General features: G+C 36.6%; 1 protein-coding gene and 1 non-coding gene across 2 annotated transcripts; both read left to right on the forward strand.

Annotated features, from left to right (window-relative positions):
* Positions 1-932: 932 nt before the first annotated feature.
* LOC136207776 (small nucleolar RNA R71) lies at positions 933-1,039 on the forward strand. Its single transcript, XR_010676903.1, has one exon. It is a non-coding gene; the product is annotated as a small nucleolar RNA R71 (small nucleolar RNA).
* An 8,514-nt stretch (positions 1,040-9,553) lies between these two features.
* LOC136205136 (heavy metal-associated isoprenylated plant protein 7-like) lies at positions 9,554-12,852 on the forward strand. Its single transcript, XM_065995622.1, has 5 exons — positions 9,554-9,708; positions 9,798-9,942; positions 10,029-10,231; positions 12,238-12,328; positions 12,417-12,852. Exons 1-5 carry the CDS (start codon positions 9,700-9,702, stop codon positions 12,761-12,763), a joined length of 795 nt encoding a protein of 264 aa, XP_065851694.1. The 5' UTR covers positions 9,554-9,699; the 3' UTR covers positions 12,764-12,852.
* Positions 12,853-27,222: the final 14,370 nt, after the last annotated feature.

Here is a 27,222-nt window from a genome sequence, read left to right on the forward strand (position 1 = left end):
TTCTTTCGCTTTCCTCTTGATCCGGCTTACTTGTACAGGTTATCTTCCTTGTTTCTTCATCACTAGGAGCAGCCTGTTCCTGCTCCCCTTCAGCTTCTTTGGACGTTCCTGCACACTCAGCATTCTTATCAGTCAAAACATTTGGTTGAGTTTCCTTACCAGACCTTAGGGTGATTGCCATGACGTCGCCCTTAGGATTTGGCTCTGTGTTGCTTGTCATTATTCCCTTTCCTTTTGACGTGGATGCAGCTATCTGGTGAACCTATGTTTCCAGACTTTTTATTGATGCTTGTGTCTGTTTCATGAACTGCATCATCATTGTTTTCATATCTGGCTCTACGTCTTCCTTTGGTGGCACAGGTTGCTTGTAGTGCTGTTGAGGCTGTCTTTGGTACTATCCTCCCTGCTGTTGTTGATACCTTGGCTAGTCTTGATACCGTGGTTGCCCCAGCTGGTCTGGTTGGCTTGTCCATCCAAAATTTGGATGGTTCCTGGTTTCAGAGTTGTATGTGTTAGAATAGCGGTTAGGCTGGTTCCTTTGATTATACCCTGCGTAGTCACATCCAGCCTGTGCGCTCTTTCCCTGCTTAACTCCGGGACAATTTATATTGAAATGAGCTCCTCCGTAAAAATCACAAATGTCATTGAATGGTGGTTCATTGTGGATCGAAGACACATTTATCTTTCCTAGCTGTCGAGCAAGCTGTTCTACCTGACTTGTCAGTTTTGACACAACATCATCATTTCCCATCTTTTTCCCTTCACTTCTAGCTGAGTGCCAGTTGTAACTTGTGCTGACTACCTTCTCAATAAGGTCATACAAAGCCTGTGGCTCAAGATCTTCTGGATTACCGTTAGCAATGGATTCGATTTGAATTTTGTAAATGTTGGTCACACCATTGTAGAAATTTTGCACTTGCATCCACATAGGGATACCATGATTTGGAACCATTCTCAATAACTCTTTATATCTCTCCCAGGCTTCTGCCAGCGACTCATCCTCTTCTTGTATGAACCGAGACACTTCATTTCTCAGTTTTATGGCCTGTCGAGGTGGGAAATATTTCATCAGAAAAGCTCGCGCCATCTCTTCCCAACTTGTGATTGTTCCTGGCTGTAAATTTCTTAGCCAGCTCTTCTTTTTATCCCTTAGGGAGAAAGGAAACAGCTTCAGTCTGATAACATCATCAGAAACACCTCTGTTCGATCTGAATGTGTTGCACAACGTGATGAATTCTTGAATATGCCCATTTGGATCTTCAGATTGAAACCCATTAAATTGTACTGAGGCCTGGATCATCTGTATCATGGACCCTTTCACCTCGAACATGTTGTTCCCCTCGTTGGGTAACACGATACATGAGGAATGTCCCTCTGTGGTTGGCCTCGAATAGTCTCTGATTCGCATAACAGGAGGGTTGTTATTCTCTCCTTCTTCTTCTTGGTTTGGTTGAACTGGTTGTTGGGGTGGTACCCTTCCAGCCATTCTTCTCTCTCTTTGTCTTTCTCTCTGTCTAGCACGTCGAGCTCCCGCTCTGTTTCGTCTACACGTCCTCTCTAATTCGAGATCGATAGGAAAAACAGGAGGTCCAGCTCTACGCATAAACAGGTTAAGAACTTCTTTGTTTCCTGCACGCCTTAGCAAACGGATTAAAAACACCATGTTTCACAGAAATTTCAGATAAATTTTGTTGCTTAATCCCCGGCAACGGCGCCAAAAACTTGTTGTCCTCTGATGTGACTCTAGCAAGTGTACTAGATACAAGTAATAAAGTGATAAGTCAAGTATCGTATCCACAGGGATTGAGATCAAAATGATATGAGAAAATCGTTGCTGAACAGAGTGTGTGCGTAAAGGTATCTTCTTAGTAGGATTGATTGGTTGAGTGTGATAGTTTAAAACAACAGTGTGCTAAGTTATGAAAGATATGACAAATAGAAGACAGTTTAAAAGATAAAATAGGCTAGGCACTGCCGAACAGGTTGTGTTAAGTCTTATAACATTCCAACGAATTAGTGATGATGCCAATGAAGCCAAAGTATCAGCTTTAATGCCCGCTTAAGTCAACTTTCGTGTGTTCTTAAGTTCCTGAGATTTACTAGAACCTTTAGCGTCCTAAAGATACGTTCGTTCTCGCATTAAGATCGAAGCTGCATTTCTATTTAAGAAAACCCTCGACACAACCATCTAACAGGTCTGCTTTGAGGTTGCGAGATTAATAGAGATATCAGTGAAGATGCAAGCAGTGTCCTAACATTCATCTATCACATGCATAAATGCCGAGGCAAAGAAGTTAAACCCTCATCAATCACAACATTGGCAAAATACTACACATTCATTAAAACGATATAAAACTTACATTACTGGCCCGGACTGGCCTTGCCCATTCAAAATGGATTACTCACTCATATCGAGCAGTGAGTAATCGGTTGTTCTTGATACAACGAGAAGCTCCATTGGAGCTCTAATCTAAAGCTTTTACTAAAATAACTTGTCTATTCTATGAAAACTAAAACTATCCGAGCTCCCTATCTTTCCTTCGCTACGCCTACTTAAAAGAGAAAGACAGGGACAAAATTGGTACAAGTCAAGTACCTTTACAGAAATTAAGTCAACTAATACTAAAACAAAAATAAAGTGAAATGATTCGGAATCCTTTTTGATCCTTGAACACTCAAGGGTCGATACTTCATGTCATCTTGCTTCTTTGAGTAATGCCACCTTAACACTTTTCCACCCGCTGCTCTGCCTCTGCCTCTGCCACCTCTGATCTGTCGCTGTCCATCATTGAGTATCCGGCGTTTAACCGCTGGATCAAAATAAGGCTCCACTCCTTCTTGGCGGTAGCGAAACAAGCTGTTTCCAGCGAGTTTGGCTTTTATCAATGCTCACCTATAAAAAACATTAATCAGTCCTTTATCTTGCAATATAATGTAAAAACACCCAAATTCTCATATAAATATTATGTTAAACTAAGTCAATTTCATGCCTAACAACTACCAAGCCAGGATATTTCACTATAATGAATGAGATCCAGATTACAGAGAAAGAGGTTACATTTATACTCCCGAAACCCTTACAGTTGGGCCCATCGCTTCAGTTGGGCCTATATATATTAGTCTCCATAAGCCCAACAATCTCCCACCTGGAGACTAAATCCGACTTCTGATGGTAGTGCCATGCGTTCAACTTAATTACCAAGGCCAGCTGAAGCCATACAAAGCTTCAGCTTCTCTAAGGTTACAACCTTAGTCAACATATCTGCAGGATTCTCTGTGCCTAGAATCTTCATCAACTGCAATATCTTCCTGTCCAAGAGATGTCGTATGTAGTCATACTTCAACTCTATCTGATTTGTCCTTGAGTGAAAGGCGGGATTCTTCGTCAAATGAATGGCACTTTGACTGTCGCTGTACAGAATAGGATCCTTCTACTCCTTTCCCAACTCACGCAAGAAATTCTGTAACCATACCATCTCCTTACTAGCCTCAGTCACTGCAATGTACTCAGCTTATGCAGTAGACAAAGCCACCACCTTCTGTAGCTTTGAAGCCCAAGAGACATCAGTACCACCCAATGTGAAGACATATCCGGTTGTACTTCTTCTCTTGTCAAGGTCACTAGATGCCAAATCTGCATCCACATATCCTGTCAACATAACTTCCTTGCCCTCAAAACATAAGGCCTATTCAGTGGTTCCCTTCAGGTATCTCAAAATCCACTTTACTGCTTCCCAATGCTTCTTCCCATGGTCTCCCATGAAACGACTAACAACTCCCACAACATGTGCAATATCCGAACTTGTGCACACCATTGCATACATCAAGCTGCCAATTGTTGAGGCATACGGAGTTCTCTCCATCTGGACTCGCTCTTCTCTGCTCTTGGGTGAGTCATGTTTAGATAGCTTGAAATGGCTACCCAAAGGAACCGTAGCTGGCTTTGCATCTTGCATGCCGAATCTAATCAAGACCTTCTTGATATACTCAGCTTGTGAGAGATACAACTTTCTAGCCTTCCTATCTCTTTCAATCCTCATGCCCAGAATCTGCTTAGCTTCTCCGAGATCTTTCATAGGAAACCGCTCAGATAATTGCTTCTTCAGTTTTCTCACTTCTCGAGCACTCGACCCTGCAATCAGCATATCATCAACATATAACAGTAAAATTATGTAGCCTTTATTCAATTTCCTAAAGTAACAACAATGATCAGCTTCACTCCTCACGAACTCAATTTCATGCATGAATCCATCAAATTTCTTGTACCACTATTTTAGAGCTTGTTTCAGACCATACAAGCTCTTGTTCAACTTGCACACAAGCTCAGCCTTATCAGATTCATAGACCTGAGGTTGCTTCATATAGATGTCTTCATTTAAGTCCCCATGAAGAAATGCCGTTTTTACATCCATTTGTTGCAGCTCCAAATCTTCTGCAGCTACCATACTCAACACTAAACGAATAGTAGTCAGCTTCACCACTAGAGTAAAAACGTCAGTATAATCTATATCATACCTCTGCTGAAAGCCTTTCACGACCAGCCTTGCCTTGTAGCGCTTTCTACCATCAGCCTCTTCTTTGATTCTGAAAATCCACCTGTTTTGTAGAGCCTTCTTACCCTTTGGAAGATCAACAAGTTCCCAAGTGCCATTGGTCATCAAGGAATCCATCTCATCATCTATTGCAAGCCTCCACTTGCTCGTATCCTCTCCACGAGATGCCTCCAAGTAGCTTTCTGGTTCACCACTATCTGTCAGTAGCATGTAGTTGATTGTAGGTGTGTACCTGTCAGGTGCTCTACGCTCTCTAGTGGATCTGCGTAGTGTAACCAGTGGAGTTTGAGGTTCTGCTACCTCCTCCACAACTCTCTCTTCCACAACTACCTCCTTGCTCCCACCAGAATTCATGATGTCTAGGTCCACGATCTCTGGTTCTGCATCAGCAGTATCAGATGCGCCCAGACTATCCTTGTACATCATCTGCTCGTTGAAAACAACATCCTGACTGCGAATAATCTTCATGTTTTGACTATCCCAGAACCGATATCCGAAATCATCACCATCGTATCCAATGAACGTGCACTTTATAGACTTCGCATCTAACTTACTTCTCTCAAGGGGAGCAATATGAACATATGAATCACATCCAAATACTCCTAGAAAGGACAGATTTACCTGCTTGCCACTCCAAGCCTCTTCAGGAATGCCACTCTGTAAGGGACTCGATGGCCCTCTGTTGATCAAGAATGCTGCAGTGTCAACTGCTTCTGCCCAGAACGCCTTTGGAAGTCTGCACTTCAGCCTCATTCTTCTAGCATGCTCACACAGAGTTCTGTTCATTCGTTCTACAACTCCGTTCTCTTGAGGAGTTCCTTTCAGAGTCTTCTCCATGCGAATTCCATTCTCAGCACAGAATTCCTTGAATTCCCTAAGCTCATACTCCCCACCATTGTCAGACCTCAAGCACTTTACCTTCAAACCTGTCTCATTCTCAACCAGGGCCTTCCATTTTCGAAAGGAATCAAAAGCATCAGATTTCTTTCTCAGAAAATAGATCCACACTTTCCTAGTGGAGTCGTCAATGAGGGTCATGTAATACAAAGCTCCACCAAGAGATTTCACAGGTGCAGGACCCCATAGATCGCTGTGAACTAACTCCAACTTCTCTTTCTTCAAAGTTTTGCCACCCTTAGAGAAAATGACCCTTTTCTGCTTCCCAAAGATGCAATCCTCACATAGCCCAAGATCAGCAGATTTCAGACCCGGCAACAGACCCTTTGAACACAACACTTTCATCCCCTTTTCACTCATGTGACCAAGACAACAGTGCCACAAATCTGCATTGACATTCTCCCTCACGACATCAATGCTATTGAAAACGTTGTTTATTAAGTACAACGATCCAACCTTCTCACCACAGGCAACCACCATGGCTCCTTTGGTCATTTTTCAAGCACCACCTGCAAAGATTACACAATAACCTTCATCATCCATTTGCCCAATTGACAACAGATTTCTCTTTAGGCCAGGAACATGCTTTACTCCAGACAGCTTTATCACAGATCCATTCGGGGATTTGATCGAAACATCTCCCTTCCCTACAATCTCTAAAGGCTCATCATCAGCAAGATAAACCTTTTCGAATTTCTCAAGGTTATAGTTTTCCATCAAATCTGCACTACTACATGAGTGAAACGAAGCTCCTGAGTATAATACCCAAGACTCCAGAGGACTTCTTACACTCAATACCAGGGCTTCTGTTGCTATTTCTGCAGTTAAATTACTCAGAATCAACGCATCACCAAAATCCTCGCTGGTTGAATTCACTGACTTCTCCTTCTGTGGTGCCTTACATTCACTCTTGTAATGACCATTGTCATTATAATTCCAGCACTGGATGTGGCTCTTGTCCTTCACAGGTTTCCCTCTCCCTTTGGACTTAGACCTGCCACGACTCTACTTTGACCTACGATCTGACCTGCCCCGATTCTCTGCATTCAAGGCTGATCTAGATGTGGAACCTGACTCTTTTCTGCGAATCTCCTCGCTTATAATCAAGTCTCTAACATCATCAAACCTAAGTTTTTCTTTCCCTACTGAATCACTTAGGGAAGTAACCGTGCCGCTCCAACTCTCTAGTAAATAAGATAACAGAATTAGGGCTAATACCTCTTCGTCGAAATCAATATCTACAAAACTTAATTGAGTGATTGTCATATTAAAATCATTCAGGTGCATCGCCACTGCTATATTCTCCATCATCTACAGATTAAACAGTCGCCGAATCAAATAAACTTTGTTTGCCGCGGAAGGCTTCTCGTACAACGAACTCAAGATCTCCAACATCTCCTTCGTGGTCTTTGCCTTCACCGTGTGATGCACCACGTTTCTGGACAGCGACAGGCGAATCACGCTCATTTCTTTTCTGTCCAACAACTTCCACTCTTCATCATACATATCCTCCGGCTGTTCACCTAGAGACTGGTACAAATCTTTACCGTACAGGTAATCCTCGACCTGCATCTTCCAGAAACCGAAATCCGAACCATCGAATTTCTCCACAGGGGTTTTTCCGTCTCCCATCATAGTTAACCTTGCTCTGATACCAGTTGTTAAGAATAAATACAATTACGAAAACGAAAAACAAACAAGCACACAAGAATTGTTTACTGATGCGCCTCCGTTAAAGAAGGCTCACTAAGGGATAAGTGTACCCCGTCGTTATCAAGTAATAAAATCTGGAAAGTCCAGGTATCGAATCCATAGGATTTATTCCTGCAAGTATCGAGCTACTTGGTCTCAGGTGTTATCTAGGCTGTGTGGGTTTTGATTTGTTTTGATTAAGTTAATCTACTCCTAGTTGAATTACTCTACTCCTAGCTAAGTTATTCTAATTCGAACTAAGTTATTCTACTCCTAATTAAGTTAAACTACCCCTAGGTGATCTTTCACTAATGCAATTACCCGAGGGAACATGGTATGAACGATAATAATGAAGATAGGTTATTAGGTCAATAGATTAAAAACCTAATCTAAGTCACTTGTATTCAAGGCGATTAACCCTACTTACCCTCCTAAAGTCCCTAGTGCGTGATTCCCTTGTAAGGCCGAAACTAGGTCTAAGGCTCAGCAATTTGGGCTTAACCAACTAAGAGGTCGTCAATCTCCTAGGCTCTGACTAGGTCGGATTCAGCTCACAATATGTGCCTACTAGATTTTGGGGCTTTTGAATGAGTTAAACCAATTCAATAAAGCGTAAGACAAAGATTAAATAAATAAATCATAGAAAAAATAAGAGCTAAAATATTATTAAAGACGAAGAATATTGTCACGGGATACAATTAGCCTAGGATTCATAGACTGTATCAAAGGGTACAAACATAATTAGATGAAAGGTGATAAGAAAATCCCTTTCAGGGAACATGTCTACCCTGCAGCCGGCTTCCTAGGTCTTAAGGACGGACCTTGAATAATCCTCGGTGGACGGAGCTTCGAAGGTGCTTCAATGGAGGTTGAAGGAGATGGAGGAGGTGGAGAGGATTCTTCAAGGGTGAAGGCTAAAGTAATTACAAGAATGAAAGATGTTTAATTTACAATTGGAAATTCTTATTTATAGACGCGGTTCGGGCCCTCTTTCTGACCTAATTCGTATCCTTTTGCAGGTTGGAAGTCGTGGGGTCAATCGTGTCTTTGTGGGACCGGGAATCAGTCTTTTGACTGATTCCCGCAGGGTAGCTCGTCGAGCTGGCCCCTTAAAGGCCTGTTCGACGGGCTGGCAGTGCCAGCTCGCCGATCCGGCCCAAAAAGGCCATTTCGACGAGCAGGATTGCTCAGAACGCCTTGCGCGACTGCTGGATGTCCCGAAACGCAACTTTCACCCGAACTCGTTCTTGTTTTAGCCTGCACAAGCACGAAAACTTCAAATAACATTAGTTCCCAGGCTAAATTGACCCGCTAATCGCTTATTTTGAGTAAACACTCCATTTGGTGCGACTTTTGGCTTATCAATTAGCTATAAAAGATAATGGAAATTTAACGTACATGCCAATTTGGCCATAATTGCCTAAAATATCCAGAAAACGAGCCTAAACAATGAAAAGTAAATAGAACATCTCCAATTTCTAACTAACTCACACAAAAGCATATAAATGCGAGAATTGCTCGCTTATTCATGAAATAACGCTAAAAACCGTCCTAAAACCATACCCAAAGATAGGAGTTTTTGACCTCTATCATTTACCCAGTTCGCCACTCGATTAGAATGACTACGTCTGGGGGCACTACCAAGCCAGGATATTTCACTATAATGAATGAGATCCGGATTACAGAGAAAGAGGTTACATTTATACTCCCGAAACCCTAACTGTCTGAAACCCTAATCGTCAAAAAAAAAAAATTTCAGCCGATGGCCCAACAGGGGCTACCGCCCCCATACCCCCGTCCAACTCAGCAGCGAGTTGGATCACTGCAGTTGGCCCCATCGCTTCAGTTGGGCCTATATATATTAGTCACCATAAGCCCAACATAATACACACGCCACATCCAGCGCATCTAGCCTAACAACTATATTTGAGCTGTTAATGAGATATTCTTACTTTTGATATTGCATGTGGCGCGTGTATTTCACGCGCTACATGTAGGCGCTCCAACACCTAATACTATCAAATGAAACAATACCTATAATTACTCTAACAATACATTTTTAAATAGATAAAACACAAAGTAGAAAAGAGAAAAAAAACTTTACTCTTATGACTATTTATCTTCTCTTCTTTTGGAAGATGCAATGGGGGTTAGCTTCTCTATGCTAATCCCAGATTAATTGCTTTGGTTTTTTTTGTTTTTGTTTTTGTTCTTTTCTGTTCCTATCAAAAAGAAAAATGTGTAAAAATAAAAAATTTATGGCTAGGTTGTAAATTTTTCCCCAAAATGGTATATGGACAGATAGGTCCCATGTAGTAAATGTGAATAAGTAGGAAATGGAGGGCAATTTATGGAATAATGAGTAAGTGAGTTAAAGGGAGATATGGTCTGCTACCAAATTATAGAAATCCACGTCAGATATTTTAGAATCTATCTCCTCCCTCTTTCATAAATATTTGTACCCTTACCATACCTCTAGAGAGAGAGAGAGAAAAGAAAGAAAAAACTACTCACTCTCTCTTCACACACTTGTTGAAGAAGAAGAATCATCTCTGAAATGGGTGAAGTAAGTAACTTTTCAATCATTTTTGAAATGGCTTCTCTTCTTTTTTGTAATTAATTAATGTATAGATCTGATATGTAAAATACATACAGGAAGTCCAGAAAGAGGAAGAGAAGAAAGAAGAGAAGAAGGAAGAGGAAAAGAAAGAAGAAGAGCCTCCTGAAATAGTTCTAAAGGTTGATATGCATTGTGAAGCTTGTGCTAGGAAAGTTGCTAGAGCCTTAAAAGGATTTCAAGGTCTTTCTTCATATTATATCTTGGATGTTTATTCAAACTCAATTATTTGAATGTATGTTTAAGCAATTAAATTGTTGTAAATGCAGGTGTTGAAGAAGTAAGTACAGATAGCAAAGCAAGTAAGGTAGTGGTAAAAGGAAAAGAAGCAGACCCACTAAAGGTATGTGAGAGACTCCAAAAGAAAAGTGGCAGGAAAGTTCAATTAATTTCACCATTGCCTAAACCACCAGAAGAAAACAAGGAAGAAAAGAAAGAACCTGAGCCTCCCAAGGAAGAGATCAAACAAGAGGTCATTATTTCTTTCCCTAATTTACTCTATTATCTCTTTCCTTTTTTAACATCTTTCTTCTTCTATCCTATATATAATACTACTAAACCCACCCTCCCTATATAATAGATTCATCTATTAATCCTAACTTTATTTATTTTTCTTCTTACATTTTACCCAAAATGTTAATTTTATATCAATAATAATACTATTCTTACCTACCAATTCATACTTTTTGATCAAATCATTTCTTCATATAACATAAGAGTTTTTTAAATGGTTTTTTTTTTTTTTGAAACTAGTTTTTTAAATGGTTGATGTTTCAAATCTTAGTAATTAAATTTCAATACCCTATAAAAAAACTATATTCTTCAGTTATTATAATTTAATGGAAACTCGATTTGAATATTGCTGAAAATAAATATTAGATATTTTGATATACTATTAATTGGCTGTTAAAAAAAATAATTATTTATAAATATATATTTGTTTTTATTATATAACAATAAATTTTCACAGTTTTTTTCTCATGTGTAAGACTAGGGTTAAATCTTGCCTGTGAGTTTAACTTGTTGGGTTAAAATAATTCATTGATCATTTATTAATCATCGAAATCATTGATCTATGCTAGGTTAGTAATGATAATTCTGCTGAGATTTTTTATTTTTTATATATATATATAATATTCTGCTGAGATTTTGAAACAAGAGACACAGAGTTAAAATTTTAAGTTATAGTAGTTATTAAAAAGAAAAGTTATAGAAAAGTTATAAGGACATGTTATGGATATTATACTCAAGGGGTGAATTGTTTGAGGACTGTTTGGTTTCTGAGATGAAAGTAACGGAACATGTCAGAAATAAGGCACATTTTACGAGTAGGACCAAACAATACATATTGTTAGGGCAACGACCCCACTCTTCTTCAACTTGCTATGCTTGCTTTTATTATGTTCACGGGCTGACCGTTTATACATTGCCTAATTCCAATTTTTAATTATAACTATTTGAAATTTTGAAATTCTCATATTAATTAAATCCAAGTATAAAGAAACAAAGCTATTTAATTTGGAATCCTGTTTTAAGAGTTTTTAAACTTTATGTTTTGTAAATTGTGTTTGATGGTATTATATAGATTTATATTTTGCAAGTCAATTTAAATAGCAAACTTCAATAAATATATTTACTCTTTTACTACAATTTAAAATTTTCAAAACTTTATATACATACTTGCTAGATTTTTTTTTCATTCAAATTATATCTTTTGTTTTTTCAATATATAAATAATTTGAATAAAACAAACGTATTATGGAGTGGAAGTATATAAATTTTTTTTACGTAGAAGAATGTAGAAAATGACAAAAGTAGGATTATTGATTTAGTTAGGACATATGTATGTCTCGAGGGGTGTGGGTTTCTCCTAGGGTTTCCAATTCCCCACATGATCTTAATTAGAACCTAAATGGCGCACTTAATTAGACAAGCTCAAGTTGCACTAATATAATTAATTAAGTTGGGTTATAATAACCTAATCAATTTTTTTTTGTCTGATATTTCGGTTCGAGACTCTTCAGACGCTTTTAATTTAATTTTTCGATTTAAGATTCGTCAGACATCTTTTAAGTGGATCATCTCCCAATTAAAGTTCTATACATATGTTGGCCTCAAACTCAAAATCTAAGTTAAGCGATACGAGGACCTTTATAAATACTTAATTCGTTTATAATGCATACTCTAGTTGAAAGAGTTTTTAGATTAATGAGATAAAAAAAGTACATTAACATGCGTGAACCTCAAATAGGATTTACCTGAAAAAGTTATGTTTGTACTATGATAACACATTCTATTCTTAATTTTGTCATAAAATAAAGTTATTTCATTTCATGAGCTTTTGTGGATATACAAAAATACCCTTAAATGCACACATACCTGATTTAAATAATGGGCCAGGTAGCTTAGCCCATTTCCATATTATAGTTGTACCCATTTATGCAAAATAAAATAACATGATAGCCCAATATAATGCAGGTTCCTGCTGTAGTAACAGTTGTATTGAACATCCGGATGCATTGTGATGCATGTGCTCAAGTTTTACAGAAGAGAATTCGAAAAATCCAAGGTAACATTGACATATATATAATAATATATGTTTCTTTCATATAGGAAATGAAATGATGATTAAATGAAAATAAAACAATATATTGCAGGTGTAGAATCAGTTGTGACAGATGTAGGAAATAGTAAAGTAATAGTAAAAGGAGTGGTGGATCCAATGAAGTTGGTTGATGATGTATATAAGAAGACAAGAAAGCAAGCATCCATTGTTAAAGATGAAGAAGAAAAGAAGGAAGAAGAGAAGAAAGAGGAGGAGAAGAAGGAAGAAGGAGAAAAGAAACAAGAAGAGAAAGAGAAAGAAAAAGAGAAAGAAGAAGAAGAGAAGCTAAATAGTGAGATTAAAAGAAGTGATTATATGCCAAGTAAGTCATACTTGGAGTATGCTTATGCCCCTGAATTGTTCAGCGATGAGAACCCTAATGCTTGCTCTATTATGTGACCATTTTCTTATTTTCTTATGCAATTTTCTATATGTATGCTAATAATACAATTGCTAAAGCCATAATGCTCAATGAATGCTTCAAATCATCTTTTGTTTATTCATTTAGTATGATGGTTGAGATACTTAGGATTCTCGATGATATTTCATTTTTGGTAGAATAAAGAAGACGGGAAAGCCTATAGAAACGAAAAAAAAGATTACATATTAACTACTCTACTTAAGACATAACATGAGGATTTTCTAGAGGTTTGCACGGATTCACCGAACTCATTGTGTTCTAAAGAACAACAACTTGCGAAGTTCGCCAACCAGTTAACAGTCCTAGTGCTTTTTTACATGTATGAATGAACTCAATACTCTAGTCCCTATTTCTAGCCTCAGTGCATCGAGTTATAAGCCACGAGTAGGGATGACCAGGCTCGTCATAAATTTTAAGATCACTTGCACAATTTCTATTCCAAGCTAATTGCAGATCAAAGTACAGACCCCCGGGTTCAGAAACAGTCGATGTGCAAATGCCTCAATTTACACAGAAACCATCCTTCCATAATCCATTTTCATCTCGCAATAAACCATATGCCGAAGCTTTCCCTCGGTTTCGTTTGCAAGCCTACATGCATTCGTAGCAAGCCAAACTAGAGAATATGATTACCACATATTAAAGGTGATGAAATACCGAGTTAGATTCCAACAAAATTACTATCTCACTAAGACACCAAATGAGCATGTTTAAAACCCCATGGTTTAGAACGATAAATCTCAATTAGGGATTAAAAGACCATGGCTATAGGCATGTATGGAGGAGATCCTTATTGTGTACTCAAAGGTGAACTTAATTGTAGAAGAGACCTTGACTTTGGAGTTAATTCTCAGACTACGAACTGAGCTTGGGCACGTGAGATCTTTCAATTAAAGATTCACAAGGAGTTTTTGATCTCAAATTATGAGATTGTGGAGGTGTAACAATACGAACGGGGCTCTGCTGGATAAGATCTTTAGATTCAAGGTTCATAAATTGTTTTATGCACAAGGTTTATGATTAGTTATTTTACCACATTCAACTTTGATAATTAATTTGTAATATAAATTGATCTCGCATTAAGGTGGTGTTTCATAAAACTTAAAAATAAATGCTGAAAAAATAAAAACCCAGTTTTAAGTGTTGAATATTATAAACGCTGAAAGTATTAAATGGTGTAAATGTTTGATGAACACTACAAATAAATACCAAATTTAAAAATATTAATAGATAATGTTCAATTTAAAATTTTAAGTTAAATTTTTGACATGCTAGACTAAATGATTTTTTTACTTAATTGAACTTTTTAAATGGAACTATCAAACAAGCTAAAAATGAATAAGCACTTAATCTATTAATTTTAAATGCTGGAAGTTGTTAGGACTTAAGAATTCTATTGCAATCGTGCATCACATACCGGCAAAGTTGGGTGAACACTGTTGGCGTTTTAGTTTTCTGATTGAGATTATTTTGATCGAACATTTCATGGATTGGGCTAGACTTAATCGAGTTTTAAACTAAATTACATTGTCAAAGTTCAACTCAGTTCACATTATATTTACATTGGACTCGAGCCGGGCTGGGCCAGGGTAAGAAAACTGATTTCAAAACCCAACCCAGCCCACCCGACTTATATATATGTATATATTAAAAAATATTAATTAAAAAAAATATTAACCTATAAATAGGAACAATAAAAATGCAACAAGCTAAAATTTTTGCTAATTAATTCAATAAAACTCAGAGTAAATGACAGTCTGGTCGGGCCTATTATTCCTAGAAGGGGCTTATGGCAGGGAGACCCCTTATCCCCGTATTTATTTCTTATCTGTGTAGAGGGGCTGACTGTGCTAATGGCGGAGGTGGGAAATAGGGGGGCAATTCATGGTTGCAGAGTTAATAAAAGAGCACCGTCAATTACACATTTGTTGTTTGCTGATGACGTGTTGCTATTTTGTCAAGCCACGATCGAGGAGGCTAGGGCCCTGGAGTATCTTCTCCTCAGGTACGAAAGGGTGTCGGGTCAGGCCATCAATTTTAATAAATCTGGTGTTATGTTTAGTCGGAACGTGGCGCCAGAATTGGCTTGTGGCATTTCGGCTATCTTGGAAGTGAATAATCCATTGAACACTGGCAATTACCTTGGATTACCTTCGCTGATCGGCAGAACGAAAAAAGCTATTTTTGCTCACTTCCGAGACAGACTGTGGCACTGACTGCAGAAATGGAGGTGTAAAGCAACACTTATCCGAGCAGCGGGTCAGGCGATCCCCATCTATTTCATGAGTGTTTTCCTACTCCTAGTGTCGACTGCAGACGAGCTACAGAAAATGCTTAATTCGTTCTGGTGGGGGAATAAGAAGTCCGGTGAGAGAGGCATCAATTGGATGTCGTGGGATAGGTTGTGCGCACCTAAGGTGTTGGGAGGTCTTAGTTTCAGAAACTTCACGGCTTTCAACTTAGCCATGTTAGGAAAACAGGGATGGCGACTGTTCGCCAATCCATCTTCGCTGGTCACTAAACTCTTCAAAGCAAAGTATTACCCTAGAGGGGATTTCTTGAGAGCCGCGTTAGGGCATTCACCCAGTTTTATATGGCGAAGTATCTGGTGTTCTCAGTTGGTTATAAAAGAAGGCATTAGATGGAGGATTGGAGACGGCACGAGCGTAAATGTTTGGGGGGGCAGGGATCGATGGCTACGGGATACGGAGAATGGCTATATCCAAACTCCGAGGATTGTGGGGCTTGAAAATCTTAAGGTATGCGACTTGTTTATACCTAACTCACGCGAGTGGGACTTTGAATTGTTAGAAGAGCTGTTTGAGAACAGGGATATTGATGAAATGAATAAACTCCCCCTACGATCCCTTCAATCCAAAGATAGCATTATTTGGCAAGCACATCCTTCGGGACGATACACTGTGAAGAGTGCGTATCCGGTAGCCACGTCGTTAGAGGGGGGAGAACGAAACCACGTGGAGGGATCGTGGAGAGACCTATGGTCAGCGGAAGTACTAACAAAGCTCCGTTATTTTGCGTGGCAACTCGCTAGGTGCTGCCTCGCGACGCGGGTTAAATTGCAACACTGGGGAATCCAAGTCTCTACCTGTTGTGCTTTGTGCAATGAACCATGGGAAGATGATTGGCACATATTTATTGAGTTCAATATTGCAAAGCGAGTGTGGCGAATGGCGAATTTGCTGGTTCAGATCAGTAATTCGGCGGATAATGTTGATAACATTTGTGTTTGGTTTCTGCAGGTTATTAATTCTCTAAATGCAGCAACAGTGGATCACTTTTTAATGCGAGCATGGAGCATTTGGCGTGCACGGAATAAACGCATATGTGACCACGAGGTCACCTCTCCGAAACAGATTGCAGATAGCGCAGACAGGGTGCAGAACGACTGGTTAAGCGCCCATCTATTAAGGGGCCAGACACAGGCAGGCTCAGTCAGGCAAGTCGAGCCACCGTGTCATTCATGGCATCCCCCGACGGCGGGATGACTATCCTGCTGTATTGACGTAGCGACATTCGACGAGAGCAGATCAGCCGGAATTGGGGTTGCGGTTCGTGATGAGGAAGGCCAATTCCTCTACGACTTTCACGAGAAAATGAGCTGCTTCCCCACATCGAGAGAAGGAGAGGCCATAGCATTACTGACAGCAATGAAATGGCTTAATTCCCTAAATATTAGCAGGGTCACTTTTGAGTCAGATGCAAAACAGGTCGTCGACGCTATTCATGCAAATCAAGCGGACGATTCAGAATTTGGAGGGATAATTGCTCAATGTCGGGCAATTTTGGAAACAAACGACCTTTACTCAGTCAAATGGATTAGGCGACAGGCAAATGGGTTAGCTCACGCGTTAGCTCGGTTCTCCCGTTTTACCACTTGTCCCACTTTCTTTCATTTTTTACCGAGTTTTATTTTTTTTGATTTGTTATACTCTTACCGCTTGACGGCCCATATTTAATATATTCTTTATTTGGTTGAAAAAATATAATAAAAAAATATTTAATAAAAATCAATAGATGTAAAAAAAACATTTATATTGAATTGAACTCAGGCTTTTAGAACAAATCTCATGCTCAACTCATTTTATGTATGAGCTTTAGTGGGTTCAAGCTGAATCCGACAAATTTTAAATATACGTATTCTAACTCAACCCATAAAAGGTAAACTTGCACTGAATGAAAAAGTTTAGCAGACTCATGAACAAATATAATGAAAGGTAAAATATGAATTTGACTTTAGCAAAATGCGGCAGGTTTTTTATTTGATAGCATTGAATAGTTTGCCTTAGCAAAATGTGTAGAATATCAAAGTTTGGTGAATGAAATAATCTCATGCTATGTTAACAAATCGCATGTGCATATTATATTGTATTTTGTGTGGAGTGCAGACTATCCAAATAAAGAGCTGCATTCAAAACGATTGTGTTATAGGAAAAAAGAAGAAAAGAAGTGGGTTGGTAATATTGGAATAAAGACAGAATGAAAATAAAGTGCAGAAAGAGAAAGAGGACCACAATACCACAAAAAAGATGTCATTTTTTTGCTTGTATTCTTGAGGTACCACAATGAGCACGAGCATGAGCGTGGGGTGGTACCATTGAATATTCCTCCACAATAACTAAGTACACTATTTCTTTTTGTTTCATTCATTCTTTATCAATATTGTTATGTACTGATAATATCAACAATACAATCATTTCCGTAATTTCACCAGTGTCATCTACATTTTAGGGATAAGAATGAATTATTCTGCAATCAAATAAATCTATTTCTTATGGTTCACGTTTAACACTTTTTTTTTTAATTTTTTTTGGGTGAAACAAGGATAGATGGCTTAAATAAGACAGAAAAAAAGAAAAAAAAAACTCTGATAACTATCGAACCCTTGCAATCATCTGTAAGTAGTAGGTAAGTAGTAGGGATGATAAGGGATATGGACCTGTGGGCAGTGTTAATCTCAAACCCTTACTCTTTATATGATTGTTTTTGTTCGATTCTGATGCTTTTTCAATAATATTTTCCCTAGGTTGCTTATTTATGTCATTACACCCAGAATCTGATTGTGAATGTAATTTTCATTTTAATCTTATAAATTATGTAATAGAAGCTTCGGGTAATGGGATTTGATAAAGCTTCGGGCAATGAGATTTGATTGAAGATGGAGAAAAAGGATTTGCAGAAGAAAAAAAAAAGATAGAGAGAGAAAGGGAAAGATGGAGAGACAATATTTTCTATTTAGGAATGAGGGTATTCTTGTAAGTACACTATATGCAAGTCCCTTTTATAAATAGGTAAGATAAAAATGATGAGGTGACATGTTGACTTTAATGATGTGACAAGTTGCTTTTGGATTGACCAGTCATTTTAACCGATCATACACCAAAGTGATAGGTCACTTATAAGTTCGTACATATTGTTGGAACACAATTTCCACATAGATTTTGATTATGATAAAAATATTAAATTAAATTTATATCTCCATGATTAATAACACATTAAAAGATAAAAATGATTTATTTATACTAATGTGTTTGTTGAAGTGTTTGATTAATATAAGCAAAAGTTCAAAGACATTTTAAAATGGGCTTTAAGGCTTAATCCAAGCCCATTATCAAGAAGTCTTGTGAATCAAAAGATTAAGTCCAGATCATAGAAGGATCCAGAAGTCCTCTAGCCATCTCTAAATCAAGAGAGTTCCAGAAGACAAGAATCAAGCCACGTTTGACAAGATCAACAGACGATCAACAGAGACAGAGTTGACCTGCACACAACTGCCAATTGCCCATACCTGATAAGGAAAGTTTCAGAACCACAGACGACCTGTCTCCTGGTCAACCTGTAAACTTTGTCTGATTTGGTTAGACCAAGAAGACTGACTCCGATCAACTCTGTATAACAGCGTAACAAACAAACCAACTGACAAAAGATAGAAGATGATTGGCTGTTAGCAGTGGCCTTTGGAAAGTGAAAACGACAGCTGCACGTTTTTCCTTTCAACGGTTATTTTGAAATTCGAAATGATCTCTGCCTCAAGTGTCTACTATAAAAGGCCTCTCATTTGCAACCTTGAAAACAAAGATACACACGAAAGAGAACGATCTTCAACGCAAAAGCTCTGAGTGATTATCTCTCGAAGTTCCAAAAAGCAAAGTAAAAAGCAAGAACTGCTCTACACACACTTTCATAATTCTTGTTTAATCTTTTCTTTCAGTTCATTCAATGTGTTCTTAGATTAGAACAAAAATCATCAATTCTCTAAAATAGCTCGGAAGCTCTGTTTGTCCGGTATTTAGCAAACATAGGTAGATAGTTAGTCGGAGTGTAGAATTATAGAGGAAGGTACTCTATAATTAGCTCAACAACTATTGTAAGGGTTTATGCTCTACTAGAAAGAGTTCAGTAGTGGATTAAAGCTCGGAAGACGAATTCTAGGGACTGGATGTAGGCACGAGGCTAAACCAGGATAAATCTGCTGAGTATTATTTTCTAACTCTTACTCCGTATATTTGCTTGCTCATTATTTTGGAACTATTAAACTAACCAGAGTATCATTTCTAACGTACAAAGTTCGGAAGCCCTCTAAGTGTTGCTCTCCGAACCAATGACAGAAGTAATCTTCGTTACTAGTTAACTAACATTGTCTCTGAACCTCAATCTTTGCACTCTGATTCGTGTTGTGTACTGTGAGAAACGTTTTTGAGCGTGTAAAAGTTGTAAATCCTTAATAGTTCCATTAACCCCCCCCCCCCCCTTTGGAACTAATTCTCATATTACTAAAGGACCAACGTATATTACTGAGGCAAATTGAAGGTTATACACTAAAGCGTGAAATGAGACAAAGTTTAGATTATATATATATATATATAGGAGAGATCAGGTGTGACACATTTCTTATGATGTGACAAGCCTTGTTGTGTGACAATGACCAATTTTGTAATTAACCAGGGGAATGTGGCAAATTTGTAAATAAAAGGAAAGAGAAAATTATTTTATTTCTTTTCTTTAAAATGCATTTTCCTGAATTTTCCAACCTCGTTTTTCAAAAACTTTTATACCGTTGGACTCGTCTTAATTAGACGGTCATTTTAAGATCCCAGAAGCTCAGGTAAAAAAAATTCCGGTGAATAGAATCCGACGATTTGTTTTTCTGTGAGAAACAAAATACCCAAAAAAATTTTAAAAAATTTCAGAAAATGTAAAATATGATTCTGAGAAACTTTAATTCTTGACGCAAAATGAGATTCCTTACGGTTTAGTCCCAAATCAACGGAATTCGGCGATTAGGTGGGCGTTTTCCAGCGAGAAAACAGAAAGTACCCAGAAAATTTTGAAAAAATTCCAGAAAATGTAAAACATTATTTTGAGAAACTTTAATCCTTGGGTAAAAGCAGGATTTCTTATGGTTTAGTCTTGATAAAACTATTTCTTTAATTTTATCCATTTTACATGCTTCAACAATTTATTCGGTCAAAATCGTAAGAAATCTCATTTTGAGCCAAAAATTAAAGTTTCTTAAAATGATGTTTCGCATATTTTAGAATTTTTTAATAATTTTCTAGGCACATTTGATCTTACCTTTCAGCACTATGTGTTGCAATATTTTGTTGGAACAATATAACAATTCTGTTAGAACAATATAAGTATTCTGTTGGAATAATATAACTATTCTGTTGGAATAATATAATTATTCTGTTGGAAGAATATAAAAATTAGAATTATTTTCTAAATAATATAACTAATATAGATTTGAAGATACTATATTAAATACTAAGAAACAAAAATGAAATTGGAGACATAGATAATAAAATTGATTTGGAACAATTGCTAAACTGATTTATTATGTTGGAACAATATAAGTATTATGCTGGAATAATAGAACTATTTTGTTGGAAAAATTGGTACGCTGATTTATTCTGTTGGAACAAATATGTTGGAACAAATGGTACACTGATTTGGAACAATTTCGTACACTGTCGGAACAATGTAAGTAGGATAAAAAACGTGCCCAGAAAATTATCAAAAAATTCCAAAACATGTAAACCATTATTTTAAGAAACTTTAATTCTTGGCTCAAAACGAGATTCCTTACGGTTTTGACCCAACAAATTATTGAAGCATGTAAAATGGATAAAATTAAGGAACAAGTTTTATTGGGACTAAACCGTAAGAAATCTCGCTTCGTCCCAATAATTAAAGTTTCTCAGAATAATGTTTTACATTTTTGAAAATGTTTTGAGAATTTTCTAGGCACTTTTTGTTTCGCCAGAAAACGCCTACCCGGATTCCGTTCACCGGAATTTTTTTTACTTGAGCTTCAGGGATCTTAAAATGACCGTCTAATAGTATATAAAATTTCGAAAAACGAGGTTAGAAATGTCAGGAAAATATATTTTAAATAAAAGAAATAAAACAATTTTCTCTATCATCTCTTTCCTTTTATTTACAAATTTACCACCTTGCCCTTTTCAATTATCATCAAAACTACGTAGTTTTGTTATGTCACACAATAAGCTCATTGTCACACCATAACCCCTCGTCACACTGGATCTCACCCCTATATATATATATATATATATATATATATGAGAGATCATGTGTGACACATTCCTTATAGTGTGACACATGAATATTCACATGGACCTTAATGACCAAGTGAATTTGGCCATTCACCGTCAGATCTAGGCTTATTAAATCTAAGCCGCAGGATGCTTTGAATCTCCACTTTAGGATTCTAATAAGCCTAGATCGAATGATGAATGACCAAATACTACATGGTCATTAAGGTCCATGTGATCAAAACCGTAGTGTGACAAGGCTTATTGTGTGACAACAGTGGCTTTTTTGTAATTGTATAAAAACGGAGGGGTATATTTGTAATTTTCCGTGCTTAGTATAAATAGTTGTTTAGTCAGGGGTATATTTGTAATCTTCCTTTTTGTCTTCGGTTTTTCTTTCTTCTCCGGTTCTTCTCCGATATTTCTCTCCTTTTCCGATTGCCCTGTGTCATTTCCGATCATTTTTTTGTGGAGTTTTTCGTTTGATTTCTTTGTTCCGGCTCTCCTTTGGTGTTTTTGGAAAGATATCGGTGAGTTCCTCTATGTTTCCGTGCTCGTTTTCATCGTATTTCTGTTTGTTGTTTGTTCATTTCCGTTCGTTTTTTTGTTGAATATTTTGTTCGACTTTTGACTCTCATTTCCTGTATTTTTTACTTTATCGGTAGGTTCGGCTCTCCTTTGGTGTATTTGTTAAGATATCGGTGAGTTCCTCTGTGTTTTCTTTGTTCATTTTAGATATTGTATTATGCATGTTCTTAGTTTTTTTGTTTATATTTTCTGTTTAGGTTTTGTATTTTGTTTTTGTTTTGTTTTTTATTTTTTAGGGTTTCAACGGCATTGTATTTTGATTTTTCATTCTTACCGTCTCTCATTTGTTAGTTTTCTGACTTGTATATGTGTTTTTTTTTCAGTATATATCATAATATCTAAAGCTACTTCTAGTAGAAAAGATTGTTTGCGTGAGAATGTTATTGATCCTTCGTTGCTTGATGCTATAAATTCTAATTATATAGCAGATGATGAAGACAGGTACTATTTTTTTTTACTTATGTTTTCATGGAACAATATATGTTTTTTTTAACAATATATGTATTCGTTTGGAACAATATATGTATTCGTTTGGAACAATATTTTTGTATTCGTTATGAACAATATTTATATTCGTATGGAACAATATATGTTTTTTTGGAACAATATATGTATTCGTTATGAACAATATTTGTATTCGTATGGAACAATATATAAATTCGTTTGGAACCATATATGTATTTTGTTGATTTTAGTATTGTTGTTAATGTTGTTATTTTTTTATGTTTCAAGGGTCTTTGAAAAGAAAAGTGATGAAGGAAGTAAGAAGAGATTTGTGAAGAAATCTGATGCTTTGAGGAAAAAGTCATCAAATATTGATATGCCTGTTGATGAAAGTTCTTCTGATGCTTTGAAGGACGTAGAAAGTTATTCTGATGTAGATGACAGTTCTTTTGATGCTCAGGATAATATGAATGATCCTGATTTTGTGATCAGTGCGAGTAAACCATCTGAAGAACAAGGAGAAGATGAATATGTTGTTTCTGGCAGTGATGGAAAGAAAAGAAATGTTAGAGTTAATTTGAAGGGAGATGGTTCTTCTAGATTGAAGAGGAAGAAGGTTGAGGTTGTGAAACGATATGGTGGTTCTAGATTGAAGAGGAAGAAGGTTGAGGTTGTGAAAGGAGATGGTGGTTCTAGATCTAGTTCTAATGCTGTGAACCGTAATTCTGAAAGAAGGATGGTTAAGAAGGACAGTCTTTATTCTGTTATGGAGGAAGATTTTTGTGCTGTAGGATTGAATCAGAGGGTTCGTCCAACAACTTTTATTAAGTTTGTTAAAAGTATGCCAGAGACACACAAAGCTGCTATTAGGAATATAGGCTTTGGTGGTTTTTTGTGTCTAGATATTGGCAAGCTCAATGCATTGTTTTGTGCCAAGGTTGTGGCTTCTGTGGATCTTGACAGATGCTGTTTTATTCTTCATGGAAATGACTATATTGATTTGACTAAAGAAGATTTCCATTGTGTTTATGGCCTGCCTTATGGGGGAAAGGAAATTCAGGAAGGGGATAATAACAGTGGGGAGAGTTGGTGTAATTTTTTAGAGACATGGAGGAAGTCTTTTGGCCTAAAGAGTGGCAGTCCTATGGATAAAGATGTGCTTGATAGGCTGTCAAATCTGTTGATGGTGGATGTTTGCGATGAGTTCATTTGGAACTTTATTATTATTGTTGTCAATTGTTGCATTCGATCAATAAAGAATAGGGCGTTGTACCATAAGTTTTTATTCAGTTGCATGAATGTGACTGAAATTTCAAAGTTGGATTGGTGTCGTTTTAGTTTTAAGCATCTTATAGATTCTGTTCATTCTTACAAGAACGATTCTAAGCCATATTTTTTCACAGGCCCTCTTCCATTTATAATGGTAATTGTTTTAATGTGTTGGAACAGTTATTGGAACAATTTATGTTTTTATTTTGAACAATTTATGTATTTGCTTATAATTTGTTTTTCTCTTTTGTTTTATTGTAGATATGTTATTTTGATCGTTTGCAACGTGGTGTTGATTTGAGGCCACGTTCCTTTCCACTAACCTCTGTGTGGAATAAGGTTTTAATCTCTGAAAGAATTAAGTTGGAAAAAGCCAGTGGTTTTGGCAATGGGATTGTTTTGAAGAGATTAGTGGAACCTGAGGCAGAGGTAGAATGTGAAGGCCCTAAGGTAGAAGGTAAGAAGAAGAAGAAGAGAGAAGAAGAGAAGAAGAAGCATGTAGAAGAAGGAGAAGAAGGAGAAGAAAAAGATACTCAAAAAGGAGTTTCTGACTGTCCCAGTTACTTCATGGTATGCATCTCTATTTTTCTTTTATATAGAAGATTCTGTTTCCTTTTTATAAATTAGTAAATAGTGTTTTTCTAAATGCAGGAATTCACGAGCAAGTTTAAATCAGTGGCTAAGAGTTTAGCTACTGATGTAACTAAGATATTTATATTGCTAGATGAAGCAGAAAGTATGTTTGAGGAGAATGATTTACCTGTACGAATGAATACATTTGTTGAGAACATTTTTATGAAGTACAGAGTGAGGAAGGAAGAGAGGATGAGCCAGCGTTACGAGCGAATGGCAGCAAGTCAGCATTCGGGAAAATTATTTAAAGAATCTGATGAGGATAATGATTTTTTTAATCTTCCTGGTTTTTGGGAAGAATATAATGCTGTTGATGAAGAATACAACAAGCAGGTAGAGAGAAAGAGAGCTGAAGGTTTAGAAAAAGAAAGAGGAGGAGCAGAGAAGGAGAAGGAGAAGGAGAAGGAGAAGAAGAAGAAGAAGAAGAGAGGAGTAATGAGGAAAGTTAGAGGGAAAGTAGAGTCAGCTGAAGGACTGAAGTTGAAAATAAAGATGAATTTTGCTCCTCAATTTGAGTTGTTAAGCTAGTCCTTAGCTGATGAAGCTGTTTCATCTGAAATGTAATTTATTTTGTTGGAATAATTCTTGTTTTTTTTGGAACAACTCAATTAATATTTGTGGATTAATTGATGTTTTATGTTGTTTGTAGGCCTGGTGATATAGTTTGTGGGCCTGGTGCTTTAGTTTGTATAAATGAAGATCAAGGCGATGAGGTTGTTGATTGTACTGATGAAATTGTGTAAGTGATTATGTGTGGAACAAATGGTTCAGTTGTTTGGAACCTTTCGTATATATGTGTGGAACAATGTATTTTTTTGTTATATATTTGAGTTGTTTTATATTTTCAATAGTGATATCGATGATGGAATTGAGACAGAGATGTCCGATGATGATGATGATGATGATGATGATATAGACTTGGAGTCTTTGCCTGAAGATGTTCCAGATGAATTTGCAGATATGTGCAGATGGGCTAACAAGTATTTATGTCATGGGAGGACAGTTTACACCACTTTTGAAGATTACATTTTTGGTCATGAGGTGAATGCAGTTATTTTGAGGAGGGATATTCATGAGTTGGCTGATCTAGCTGCAATAGGGTGTGGCCCAATTGTTTATTACATGAAGTATTTTTTTAATCTATGATTCCATGTTCGTATTAGTCATTATATTTATTTTTTTTGAATTGCATGTTTACTGTATATCTTTTGTGTGTGTTTTGTACAGACACCTCTATAATGTGATTCTGAATAATGATAGATTGGATACCACCTTCTCCCTTGTTGATCCAAACAGAACTAATAGAATTGAAAGAGTTAATATGATAGGGGAGAAGATCAAGTTTTTGACAGAGAGATATGAACAGTGCGGCATCAAATGTTTGTATCTGATACCCCGAAACAAACAGTATGCATTATTTATCTATGCTGATGATTTATTTTATTTGGTTAATAATGTATTTTAGTTGTACTAATGTGTTTGTTTTCTTCAGGTATCATTGGACTTTGACTGTCGTTGATCTTGAGAGGAAACGTGTTTTTGTGTTGGATCCATTGAAATCTCGTTTGGGCGTGGAAAATGATCAATGTAGATTTGTTGTTGATGAGTATGTTTAATAATCAAATGCCTTTTTATAATGTATTTTATTTTTTGAATGCAATAGTTTGACATATATATGAATTTGTTTTGTAGATCTATTAATTCTTTTTATCATCAGAAGTTTTTGGTACAATGGATTTGCCCTGTGGTACGTCTTTAATTTGTATGTATATTTGTATATTTTTGTTTTATTGTTTTTAAGTTGTTTGTATTTTATTTTGCAGAATATTCCAACTCAAACAGATACCACAAGCTGTGGTTATTATGTAATGAAGTACATGCATGATATAGTATCTGAGAAAGTGTTGAAGATTGATAATATTGTAAGTGTTTATTCTTTGAACAATTGGTATTTCTTCTTTGAACAAGTGGTGTTTATTATTGGAACAATTAGTTTTAATATATGACATGTTGAAGTTATAGTTTTTATGCATGATTTTAATTGTGATATGTTTTTTAGTGGGATAAGGATCATAGGAGGTCGGGATACAGTATAGATGTGATAAACAAATTACGTCGAGATTTGGGAGAAATTGTTTTGAAATTTGGTATTGATAATGAAAATGGTGGAGGAGGGCGTGTAAAGAGGACTGTTAAGGAATCTAAGTACCTTTGTTCTCCTTTTATTTCTCGGCATCCAAAGTTGGTGGAGAACATCGATAGTCGTAAAAAGAGAATTGTTGAATTTGCACTTAGTCCTGGTGAAAGCATGTAAGAAGTTGAAGCTGTTATATGAATTTATATGTTATTTTGGCATATATTGATAGTTTTTTTACTTGTTTTGAAGTGATGGACAACGTTTATTAATAAACATGAGATTCGATCACTTTCTGGCAATGAGCATCTTGTTAATAATGTTGTGGATGCCTGGAGTTCAATTTTGAACAGTGAAGAATTGAAGAAATATAATGGAAAACTGAAAAGATTTTTTTTTTCAGTACATATGCTTTTGTATGTTTCTTAACTTTGTAAATTTGTTTTTTGTTTTCATTTTGTAAATAATTGTTGTGCTAAAAGTTGTTTTGATTATTTTGTAGAATCTTCTGTTTTCTGGAGTTAGTAGATCAAAAGAACGTGATTTTAAGGAAAGGCTTCAGACTGAACTTGATTTTTTCAATTTTGAAAACTTGGTTGATGTTGAATTTGTAAGTTTTATGGTGGAACAGCAGCAGTTGAATAGTATAAAATGTATTGAGATACTAATGTATTTTGGTGTTTATTAGGTCTTTTTCCCTGTTATTGCTCATGCACATTTTTATCTAATTGTTGTCAACAATCTTTCAAAGACTGTTGAAATATTGGATAACAAAACACTCCCTCGTAAGATCAAT

This window comes from Euphorbia lathyris, chromosome 9 (assembly GCF_963576675.1).
Source record: "Euphorbia lathyris chromosome 9, ddEupLath1.1, whole genome shotgun sequence".
NCBI classification, from domain to species: Eukaryota; Viridiplantae; Streptophyta; class Magnoliopsida; order Malpighiales; family Euphorbiaceae; genus Euphorbia; species Euphorbia lathyris.

Coding starts and splice junctions, on each gene's coding strand:
- LOC136205136 (XM_065995622.1), top strand. Junction 9,943..10,028: donor AGCCTTAAAAGGATTTCAAG/GTCTTTCTTCAT, acceptor TTGTAAATGCAG/GTGTTGAAGAAGTAAGTACA. Junction 12,329..12,416: donor GAGAATTCGAAAAATCCAAG/GTAACATTGACA, acceptor AATATATTGCAG/GTGTAGAATCAGTTGTGACA.